The 12,755-nt window shown below is 39.9% G+C and overlaps 1 protein-coding gene across 1 annotated transcript in view; it reads right to left on the bottom strand.

The window, feature by feature from the left end:
* Positions 1-5,890, bottom strand: part of GLI3 (GLI family zinc finger 3) — a 223,866-nt gene extending 217,976 nt beyond the window's left edge. Inside the window, exon 1 of the mRNA XM_077809222.1 lies at positions 5,767-5,890. Within this exon, the coding sequence (XP_077665348.1) occupies positions 5,767-5,890 (124 nt within the window). The remainder of the gene's footprint in view (positions 1-5,766) is intronic.
* Positions 5,891-12,755: the final 6,865 nt, after the last annotated feature.

Below are 12,755 nucleotides of genomic sequence, written 5' to 3'. Positions count from 1 at the left end.
TTGTTTGTAATGCAAACTAAAAAAAATAAAATAAAAAAAAATCATTTATTGCCACAACTGGACAGAACACAAACATTTTATTTACAGTCACCAACAAAGCCCATAAAAACATCATTCGCAAATAAATACTGGCTGAATGCAAACATTTTCAAATATATTGCAAGCAATAATGTCAAATGTAGGTTTACATTTTTATATTATTGTTCGCAGGTAATTGGAATTCACTGGATTTTGTTCACCAAAAATAAACTAAAAATAAAAAACCCCACCAACATATTCATACAACAGACTCAATGAAAAAATTCAAACTCCAAATAGTATGAGTGTGAGGGGAGGGGGATTGGTTGTCAACATTTTTTTTTTAAAAGGAAGTGTTTTCTTAACGACAGGTTTCAGAGTAGCAGCCGTGTTAGTCTCTATTCACAAAAAGAAAAGGAGTACTTGTGGCACCTTAGACTAACAAATTTATTTGAGCATAAGCTCAGGAAAGCTTATGCTCAAATAAATTTGTTAGTCTCTAAGGTGCCACAAGTACTCCTTTTGTTTTCTTAACGTTAAGCTCCATTTATTTGCAAAGCAGAACTTAATATCTAAGGGCCCAATCTACTGAAGTGATAAAGCAGATGCTTAACTTTAAGCATGCAAATAGTCCCACTGGAGCTACTTAGATGATTACAGTTAAGCACATGCTGCAGCACTTGCATGATCGCAGCTCTGAGCTACACTGAAATTTTTCATAAGGATCAGAAGCCATTGAATCAATCCCCTTCCTCCATGCAGATAGCCACTGCAGTCAATGAGGCTCCACATATGTGCAGGGTGTCATGCAAGTGCAACAAGATGAAGGAGCAGAACCTAACTGTGTGCATTTATTATACTTCAGTAAGGCAGATGCTTGGGTATTGTCTCAAACGCTCTAGAAACACCTAATGTTTAAAGCTTTCACATCAAGGAGGGAAATTTTTTTTTTTTTTTTAAATCGGGTGATTATTTATTACCATAGTAGGCATCACTTGACCAGCAGAGGAGAAAGAAACGTCTAGCAGGACAATGGTATAAGTTGCCCTAACAAGCAGACTCCCTAGAAAAGGCCACAGAAAATGCTAGTGATCTGTACTCAAACCAGTTTATTACCTTTGGACCCCTCTCATAACAGCTGTTCCCTTCTTGACGTTAATGAGACTACTGTGTGCATGGAGCACTTTGCACGATCAGGGTCTAAATCAATACACAGATAAATGAACATTGCAGGGAACAGCTCCCTCACCTGTGTGCATCCAATGTCACAAAGGTATTATTGTGTTCGTAAATGATGGTGGTAGGGGTGCATTAGGTGACCAGGTGTCCTGATTTTATAGTGACAGTCCCTATATTAGGAGCTCTGCCTTATGTAGGCACCTATTACCCCCCAGCCCCTGGCCCGATTTTGTGGATGGGGAGGGGGATGTGGAAGCATGTTAGTGAAGCTTCATGACATCAATATGGTGTCAGGGTTTATGTCTGAGGCATAGGCACAATTATTCTAGCATAAACGTTAGTAACATGGCAACTATGTGAAAATGATATTCATTTGTTATGTTTATTATTAATACTTTGTATTCGTGGAGTGGATTCATTCTAAGGGTATTAAATTACAAATAAATGTAAGTTTTTTCATACCTTGACATTAGAGTCATAGATTCTCATTCATTCACAAAGTACTGTATAAATATCTCCATTAGCAAATTTCTTTTAAGGGTTTTGTTTTGTTTTATTCTGAACACTATCCTAGCAGTAAATATAGCGTTCATACAAAGAAAGGGGAAAAGGACAGATTTGTAAAGAAGTGTACCATAGTAAGATATGTGTGGTTTTAGTTGATATACACAAAATCAAAACCCAAAGAAGAGACCAAAGGCCTTCAAAAATTCATTCAAAACAAAATACAGCAGTCCCATAAGACATCTAATACTAGCAAACGTGTTTTAAAATTATTACAAAAACATGATTTTTATTTTTGAGCATATGCCTAAAAAAAGTTTTAATTTACTCCAGTACTGAGACCTTCCATGCACGTTTCAGCCTGGAGCACATTTTAATGGCGGAGTTATAAATCCCTGAAATTTGGGTTCTATAATGGAAATGCTGGCAGCCCCTGAACGAACACAGTGCTGGCAGTTTAGCACTATAGTACAGTTTGTGGTTAAGTGACTGCAACAGAATTTGCTGTTATTGTTCTACGTAGAGTAATCATGGTAGTTCAGCATAAATGGCCAAAGTGCAAACTATGAGCCAAGCCTGTCAATGGGTCTGAGCCTATGTGAAATAATATGCACTTAGAATCATCACCCACAGGATCGGGCCCCAAATCTATCATCAAATAGTTCTCAATAACACTCATGCACCAAAGAGACTCTTAAATAAAACAGAGTTTGCGTTTCAGACAATAAAACGCTTTTTCTTTTTTTTAAATGATTCCATACATAATATTTATTTAAACATAGGTACTGCTATCAGGTGCATTGAACAGTTATTTTCTTTCAGGAACTGTAAAGAAATACTAAAAATAGAGTCTTCCTTGTTTCTCCTGCACAATTGTAAGTTCTGCATAAAACCCTAAGAGCTTTCAACCTATTTATGACTCAATTGTAAATCTTTTAGAAGACAGTGGAGCCACTTACAAAATGCCAGTTCACATAGCAACTCCTGGACAGCTGTCACTCAAGTGTATGTTACTCGGCAAACTTGCTAATTAATGTGTTGTCCAGAAAGGAAAACACAGTTTTTAGATATATTTATGAGGTGATGGTATGACTGGCAGATGTTGATCTGTAATGGCCACATGCGGGGCCTTGTTTGGTAAATACACCAATGATTACTCAGTATATTTTTAAGCAGCTTTACCTTGTTTTAAGAAAGCAGAAAACTGTAAATCACAACCATTCTATGTTATTTGACCTTTTTGTAAAAAGCTGCGATTCATAAACAGAAACTGAATGTTTGTGCAGCAAATGGTGTGTTATATCAGCTGGTGAAGTTCATTTAACACTTAACAATTCCAGTATTACAAAACAAAAGATGCAACAGAGAGCTTTCATGCTGCATTAATAAAATTTGTCTCCTGTTACCAAAATTCATTAACATGGCAGTCACATTTGCAAAGAGACAAAACTTTAGCATACCGGAATTATAACCTTCAGTATCTCTAAATTCCTAAGTTTTAGTATCATTACTTATTTCAGTATGTTATACATGGACCATATAGACTACTTTAAGAGAAATATCTTAATACCCTTGAAGAGTTTATATCCATCCAAGGCTCAATCCTGCCCTTGTGGAAGAATTCTAGGGCTGGCTGTATATTAGGGTAGGTCAGACATTCCAGTCCTGAATTTACTTACGATTGACTCAATTAAAAAGCATACCTAACGGCTCAATCCTTAACCACTGAAGTCACAGGGAGCCTTGTCATTGACTTGACTAGATGTAGAGTGTGTCCTACAGCTGTGGGAATAACTGATTTTTCAGTTTGCTGGCAGTTCCGAAGAAAGTCTAAACAAAATTTTGGTTCAGGTTGAATCAAAACTGAATTTTTTCAGAATTTTCCACAAATTGGAAAAGTCAGAAAAATTTTGGTTTGGGTCAAACAAAAAATTTTGTGAGGAGGAAGCAGTAGTGGAGCTTTCCCGACCCCTTAAACCTAAAAGCCTATAGCATGATGCTTAGGACGCTCCTCTGGAAGGCTTCAAGTCCCTGCTCCAGAGTGGGGGATTCTATCCAAGGTCTCCCACTCCCAAAGTGAGTGCCCTAGCCACTGGACAACTGGTTATAAGGGGAGGTCCCACACTCTCAATCTCCTCCTCAGTTCTGTGAAAGCCACCTAACTCCCCTTTAGACTGAAAAAAAAATTTTTTTGTTTTGACATTTCTGAATTTTCTTCTTTTTTTGGTTCAACCGTAACAAGTAGCCAGAATTGACACAAATACACAAAATGTTTCTGTTGACCTGAATCTGCATTTTTCAGAAAGAAAAAAAAATCAGAGAGTTTTGCAAAAGGGTACCAAGGGTGTACTGCATTAATGTCTCACTGCAGAAAACATTCACAAAAAAACACGGTTAATAATAATTCCTTATCCTTATATTTCTCCTCTGAGGATCTCAAAGTGCTTTTATTAATTAAGCCTCACAGCACCCTTTTAAAGATAGTTAACTACTGATATTCCCATTAACCAGGTATGTAAACTAAACAGAGAAAGATTAAGTGTCTTGACCAAGGACCTCAGCAAGTCAGCAGCAGAACTGGGGATTAGAAAAAAAACACAGAAGTCCTGACTCCTGGTCCTCTGATCCAAACATCAGACAACACTGTCAATCATAGCTCACGTGTGCCTACATTGTGGTTGAGTGCGCACTATACGGGATTTGCATCAGGGTATTTAAGCATGTATATGTGTAAAAAAACTAGGTCAATGTGTAAAATCCTGTCATTGAAAAGAATACAGTGGACCAGATCCTCAGCGGGTGTAAATCAGCGTAAGTCTAGTGACACCACTGGAGCTGTGCAGATTTACACAAGCTGAGGATCTGATCTAACATACTTTAAAAATTGGCAGGGTTGTTCCAGTAGTTAACAGGGAGATTTTATGCTCCCTTGATCCCTGCCTTAGCTGGGGCTGGGCATACTTTAAATCTAGTGACAGAACCACTGGGAAGGACGAAGGGATATGTTCCCCCAAATGTTTAACTATTCTCCTGATCTGCCCCTCAGTACAGCTGCAGAACTTGTGCATTTTTCACTTCAAGTCTCCACCTATTCTCTTTGGGTGTGTGCGCTTTTGTTCAACTCAATGAACAGTGAACCCTGCCTTTGACTGAAAGATGGTGGCCTTGATGCAAGGTGGAGGAGGGGACACTCCGAGTTCTCCCAGGGATGCACAGCAACTCCAATACACAAAAAAGAACGGCCATTTTTTTCTTCTGTAACAGTTACCAGATTGATTGCCTGAATTTCTTTGCTAAATGTAGAGCTTAATCTGCAGCAATCATAAGCCATGGGGCCCTACTGTTGGCCTTCTTTGAACAAAATTTCCCTTGACTTCAATGGGAGTTTTGCTTTAGTAAGGACCAATGATTTTAGCTCTTGTAAATTAAACAAAGAAAGGGGTTGGGGGCGTGGAATGGCACAGAGTATCCAAAATTGCAAAATGAGGTAATCCCTGGGGAGAGTTGACTAAACCCCTTCATTTTTGTAAATCTGCAACCTTTATAGTCACAACTTTGAAATGAATTCATTGGAAGTTCACTTGAGATTTTGTCACCAGCCATTAAAGAACTTCAGGGACAGGGGAAAAAATTTACAATAGACAAGTTTATTTGAAAAACAAGAGAGAAAAAACCCTGCCATTAATTTTGGCAAGGCTACTTTTGTCTCTTTTGTAATAACTAATTATCTAACTACTGGAAGAGATTTCCATGGTAAAATGCAAAGCATTTGCAATGCTTGCCAGGCTAATCAAGAAGATTTCCAAAATGCCAAAACAGGAACTTCCTACAATAAATAACTTAGCAGATTTACATCTCAAATTAGAAAATTTGGAAGAAAAAGGCTATGTCTGAAGCCAAAACAGGGTTTATTATATCCTATCCACTTTTTTTCTCCCGTTTGCTTTCTTTAGTCTTTCCTTAGAACAAACACAGATCCAGGTGCAAATGCTCAATTCACAAGGAATGCAGTGAACATAAAATTACTGTAGGGTTTGCTGCTAGTAAATCCCTGCTGTTACTCACCATTGGAAGTTGTGCTGGAGGCAACAGCTTTCTCACTGACATCTGTTCGAGTGGAGCATTTCACTATGGAATTCTCAACTTTTTTCTTCTCGGTTGTGGCAGAGCTATGGGACTGGGCCTCCATGATGACTTCTCATTACTTCAGCTCTCCTCGCACTAATACCTGAATAAAACAATATAGAGTCATAAACTTCAAATGCCATAAAAAGCTTAGTCAGAAACCTGCCACACTTCTCACCTGAAGAAGAGCCTGCAGCACAGCAGCATTAGCAATCCACAGGCCATTTCATGAAGCTCATCAAATCAGGTTTGCATGCATGAGTTCCTAAGGAATTTAAGGAAATGCTAACACCAGAGACAAGCACATTTGCTTTTAAACAGAATCAGCATCATGGTCTAGTCTGCTGCTTTGACAGGAAGGTCCACATTTTTTAAAACCCTGTAAGAATTTTAATGGACTTGAAGGGGGGTGGGGGGAGAAGGCGGGATTTTTTTCCTTTGTCCTGAACAGCTTGGAACCATGTAGCAGAACTGAGACAAACCATCATGTTACTGTAGAAGCCAAATTTTAATCTTCAGCATTCTCACTACTCCTAATAGACAGCAACGAATTACCTCTCCTAGTCTATCTTGCCTTATTAATGTAAACATCTCTCATTTTGTTTGTTTAAAAATGTAACTCAAACAAAAGCGTATTGGAACAACGCTCTGAAAACCACAGAGAAAGGCAAATGTGATTGCTAGTGACAGATAACGGGAACACTTTCTTTGCATGACAACCCTGAAAATGGAAAGCCATGCAAAAAGCATGTTTAGTTATTCTGCCTTTCACTGATTACTTTTACTGTCATCTGCACTGACTCATCGTTCCGTCATTTTATATCCATTGGATCACTTCACCATATTCCTAGAGTTTTCATATTTGTGACATAAACCCAGGGGTTTCCAAGAGGGTAAAATTCTACGCGCATTCCACTTCAAGGTACTGTGACTACAGTGATCCTGGTCTGCAAGGAACATAGGTATTTCCAAGCTCTTGGCTGTAGCTTAGCTTGACACATGGCAGTCTATTAAAGTAAAGTGATCAATATTCAGCACATACGGTGCTGAGACCCAAAGAAGTACAGCGCTGCTTAGCAGTGCTGTAAGAACTAAAACTAGGTCCCACATTAAAAAAGTATATAAATCAGCAAACTTGACTTTAAAAAAAGGAGTTTTAGATGCCTCCTTTTGTGAGCGGTGTTACAATTATCATAGAAACAGAGTCAGAAGGGGCCACAAGGGTCATCTAGTCTAACCCCCACCAAGATGTCACCAAATAGATATTAAAAGAAAATAAGTTGCATTATTCTAGGACTAGATTAGCTCAACTTTTAGCTGAAGTCAACTATGTTATAAGTAAATACCAAACTCAATAATAAATCACAATGTAACCTATAAAGATATTTAATGACACTTTTTTGCTACACCCCATGTTAACTGATTTCTGCAATTTTGACTGACCTGGTAAAAAATTTAATAAATATGCACAAAGCAAAATTGCTGAACCATATAAATGCAGCTCTTTAGTTAACCTTTTCCCTGCATTTAATGGGGCACTTTAGTTTAACAGTGCAATAAAATAATCCCAAAACTAATCATTATATAGTGGGGAACAACGAAAGGCCCAGGTACTATGTGAATCACTACTAAGGGAAGTATAGTGGCCCAGAGGACAAGGAATTGGCCTGGTAGTCAGAAGGCCTGCATTCCGTTCCCATCTCTACCACCGATCCTGGGCAAGCCACTTCACCTCTCTATACCTCAGTTCTCCATCTGTAAAAGCGGGGACAATGATGCTGACCCACCTTTGAAAAGTCTTTTGAAATAGGTGGCTGAAAGTGCTATATACATAGGCACCGACTCCGTGGGTGCTCCAGGGCTGGAGCACCCACTGGGAAAAATTGGTGGCTGCTCTGCACCCACTGGCAGCTCCCTGCCCCAGGTCACCTCTGCCTCCACCTCCTTCCCTGAGCGCGCCGTGTGCCCACTTTTTCCCCCAGCTCCCAGCGCTTGTGCCACGAAACAACTGTTTCGCGCGGCAAGCGCTGGGAGGGAGGGGGGAAGAGGGGGAACGCGGCACGCTCGGCGAAGAGGCGAGGCCAGGGAGGGGATTTGGGGAAGGGGTCCAATGGGGCAGGGAGGGGGCAGAGAAAGGGTGGAGTCGGGGTGGGGCGGGCACGAGCACCCACCGGCGCCGGGGAAAGTTGGTGCCTATGGCTATATAAGGGCTAAATATTACTGTAATTCATAGAATGATTTCCTGTCTCACCCTGAGCAGAATTTCAGAAGGTGTGTCTGAATACGGGACTGAATGAGCCAAGGAGTAACCCATAACTTGGTAAGTTCCATTCCAACTCCAGCAGCGTACAAGTCCTCAGTATTAAAGACACCGCATTCCTTTCCAAGGCAGTTTGTGTGTCATTTAGGGGAGGGCCAATGAGAGCATAATTCCTGCAGGAGTCTTGCTATCCTGGGGGAAGAGACTATCCAGCAGCAAACTGCACAGTGGCTAAAAGAATCCATAGGATTTAGAGGCTACTCCCTGAAACCTTCCACTTTTTTGGGGAAAATCTGATAGGAACTTCATAAATTTTAAACTTTCAGAATCTCTCAACACACTTTCACTCCCTTTTTTCTTGTGTGTTCCTCAGTGGGAGGCCAGTCCATGGCTTCAGTTAATTACCATACCTATCATCTAGTCCAGCCCCCAACCAGTACAGAGGACAATCCTACTACATATATTTTTAGTGCTTTGTCCACCAGTGTTAAATTAGGCAGTGGTCTCTATGAAGGCTAATCTTCCACACAGTTTTTCCAAGGGATTTAGAAAGCTATAACTTTGGTTGTCTCCATTATTTTTCCTCTATTTGGACTTTTAAGGGACAAATCTTCTAGTCAAGCAACATTTCCACTAGCTTCAATGGGTTTGCCTGTGTGAGGACGAAGTAGGGCCTGCAGAATCTGACCCTTGCTTTCTGACATCTTAGGGCCACACACTCCCACTCATGTGGCTAATGCATGTGAAAGGGAACAAATTCATTCAAGAACTCTTCACCACTGTCAAAGTTGTGGAGGCCACACATTCTGCCCCGCTGTCACAGAACCAACAAGGCGAGTGAACCAGCCACAGACAGAGCCAGAAAACGACACAGAGGCCAAGTATCTGCAATAGTTTCATCCCCCTCAACCATGAAGATCCCCAGCCAGCTATGAGATGGGATTATTCTTCTTCACTAGTTTCCAGCCTCCTCCTCTCTAGCTGTCACAGCATGGCTGGGACAGTAGCTGCATTAACATTAGCTTCTGAGTAGTAATTGTGCAGCTACCCCAAGAAGGAGGTGGGGGAAAGGGGCAAGAGAGAGAGGGAGCCGCAATTAATTTGCTATATGCAGCATTAGCTTGCCACATATTTTCCTGCGGAGTTTGTGGCTCAAAGTGGCTCCTGCTCCTTCTTTTGGTTACTTTTTTCACTGCCCATTAGACAGGTGAGTTGTTTTTTTTTTTAAATATGGAGAGATGTCGAGAGGCTAGAATCCCACTTTCTGCCACAGTTTTCTCTGCAATTTTGCTCCCCTCGGTACCATGCCATAACTGGCGCTACAGAGGCCCTAGTTAGCAACTTACTATTTTAAAGTGCACTTATGGTCAGAAATTTGTAAAACTTGCAACTTGCTAATATAAATATCAGCTCGCTGTACATGTGTAACACAGACAGACCCCGGTCGTCGGCGGGATCGAACCTGGGACCTTTGGAGCTTAGGGCATGAGCCTCTACAGTATGAGCTAAAAGCCAACTGTCTGTTAAAAATGAATCTGCTCTACAGTCTTAGCTCTCTCTCGCTTTAAGTGGTCTGAGTGCCCCTAAATGGGCCAGAACACCACACCCAGGACATGTGTGGGTTATACATGCTCTCCGCCATATCTACTTAGGCTTTGTCTACACTATCACTGTTGTCAGCAAAACTTTTGTCGGTCAGGGTGTGAAAAAAAAACAACCCCGATCGACATAAGTTTTGCCAACAAAAGCGCCGGTAGGGACAGGGCTATGTCAGCTGGAGACACTCCCCCACCAACATAGCTACCGTCGCTCTTGCGGGTGGTTTAATTATGCCAGAGGGAGAGCTCTTTCCCGCCAGCATAGAGCGGCTACGCAGGAGATGGTACAGCTGTGTCCATCATGTAGACATAGTCTTAGTTTACACACTGAAGCCTATTTTTATTACTATCTGCATTGCAGAGGCAATCTCACTACGGAGAAACCAACTCTGCTTCTTGAACCACCAATATCCTGTCCTTCTAGGCCTCCCCATCTTGTCAACTTCCTTCCCCTTCTACTCTGCCCCTGACACACACACACACACACACACACATACACGTTCCACTGAAGTTAACAAGAGTTCTACTAGCATAGAGATTGCAGCATCAGACCCTCAATTTTAAACTATGTTCTAATTCTTTATCAAATGTGGTGATGTGCTTGGCAGGAAGAATAGTCCGATTCTTATATAGCAGACTGAGTATGCAAAGCTAACCATTAGAAAACTCATGTTTGGACATGTTTGCGGACATGGAAGCCATCAATGGATAATAAATACGGAACCTCAAGATATCATTTTTACAGACTCACTCTTCTGACCACAGTTATATTATGGGCCTAATCTTGACTTCAGTAGGAGCTACAGGCCCCCCAACACTTTTAGAATCACTATCCTCAAGCTCAGATGTGATTTTTCCCCCTCTCAGAAACTGTAATGAAACATGTAAATCACAGTCTATTGATAGATAGATAGATAGATAGATCAAAGGTCCAGGACAAAATAAAGTTTTATTTCCATTGGCAGTTGATCACTAACAAAAAGGTTTTGAAAAACACCCAGGCTGAAGTACTTTCAAAATATTATGAAATATTTGCACTTTCAAAATATTATGTGGTTATTTATTTATTTATAGTGTCTACAACGCCCCATGCATTTGGCTCAGTGACTTCCCTGCTCCCAACCTTGAGACATCACATACATATTTTGCAAAATTGAACTCTGCTTTCAAAAATTGGAATGCTGTTTTTCGATGGCTGTCCTCTATCTGCATGTGCATATGAATGATGACTGCAACAAAGAGAAAATGCTATAATGTTATATGGCTAAAGTCTGAACTTTCATAGGTAAACAGAGGGATAAACATTCCTTCCTGAAAGCAAACATTCATGGCTTTTTCCCATTCAACCATGCTTGAATCTTTTGTACTTTTCCCGCAGGCCTGAACCCATTGCACAATTAATTCCAGAATCCCATTTTAAACCTAATCCCTCTCATACCAGCAACCTGTCTGCAGGTGTGTCTCTACTTTTTAAATCATAAATAGGAACTTTCATCAATTTCATATTAAATTGAAGAGATTATAATAGGCAGCTGCCAATAATAAACTAATTAAAGGAAGAATACCATCACTTTTAATTTGAATGTCAACAAAATGGTAATAATACCTATTTCTTACAATAAAATTCACTAATAAGTAAGTTCAACTAATATAATTACCAATGTGTGTGTATTCACCCATAGTAGTAAAAACAATCATATGCATACTGTGGGGAGGGAAATCTCCCCACTTACACCAGGGAGATTTTCACTCACTGAAATCAACGGGGTTGAAACACTGCAAGAGAGGAGAATTTGGCCCTTCATATGCATATTTAGTTTCATTTTCTTTTAAAACTTAACCTCTTTGCTCTTTCTCCTCTCTGAATTTCTGGTATAAAGGGACAGATCTGCCACGCCTTTGCTCCTTCAAGTATCCTTTATTCATACAAGAAGTCTCACTGACTTCAGTGGGACTACTTGCCTAAGTAAGGGATTGCAGCATCCAGCCCCTAAATTGCTTATTGATTTGCATATTAGTTTTATGTTTCTTCTATACTATAACCACTTGCTGCCTCCTTTTGTTTTCTTATTTGGTTTGTCTCTTTTTTAATTCCTTTCCCGGTTTTATTTGATGCTGCTGTAGTTGTATTCAATTCATTAACAAGTGGTTTGCATCCGCTGAGAAGAGCGGTCTGAAATAGCTGTGTCACAGCATTCATCATCATTACATCAGCAGTAGGGAAGTTCGCACTGATTGCTATCAGCATCCACAGTACCCCAATCAGTGTGCAAGCAAACACAGCATCTTTAGTTTTTCAGAAATTACTCTGCATATTTGGGGTGTTCATATGTACCACTTTGATCCACCCTACTGGAAGCAGTCTTTGGGGATACAGTAAAGCTCACACAATGAAACTGTGTGAAAGTGAAAAACACAAGGGGAGGCATGGAGAACAATCAGGAAATTACACAGTCTCTTTCAAGCATAAAGGACTCTTTATCAATTTTATCAGAACTGGTCACACTATTCCTTGGGAATATTAAGAATAAGAAAATTCTGTCTTGTACATCTACATTCAAATGCAAAATTTCCATGAGAATTTTAGTCTGTTAAGTGAGAGCTATTTTACATTGATTTATACAAGCTTGATTTAGGTATGTTTAACTTCCAAAGCTCTCTTAAATTTTAGCGTTGCTTCACATCAAAATGAATGCAAAGTCACACTCACACAGTTACGCTTGATAATTCCTCCCCCAAAATATAAATGATTCATGTATTTTATCAAATACCCTCCAATTGTAAGATTAAGCTTTTGGTGTACTTCATCTCCCATATCGGTGTAATAACTAATTCAGATACTATGAATTTCCAAAAAAGTTAGATCAGTTTATATCTTTTTAAGGCCTTACTAGTTTGGCTACAACTTCCATGAATGACCTGTTGGTCAAATTCTGATCTGATTTATATTCTGTGCAACCTCATTGGTCAGTATAAGGCCGCACCTAGTGTAAGATGGGGCAAAATTTGGGCTCAGATTAATTAAATACAGAAATATAATATAATGCTGATGATATGTAACTGGATAAATC

Source organism: Eretmochelys imbricata, chromosome 2, assembly GCF_965152235.1.
Source record: "Eretmochelys imbricata isolate rEreImb1 chromosome 2, rEreImb1.hap1, whole genome shotgun sequence".
Lineage (NCBI taxonomy): Eukaryota > Metazoa > Chordata > Testudines > Cheloniidae > Eretmochelys > Eretmochelys imbricata.
Note: the sequence above shows the minus strand (reverse complement) of the source record. Positions and strands in the feature narration are given on the sequence as shown.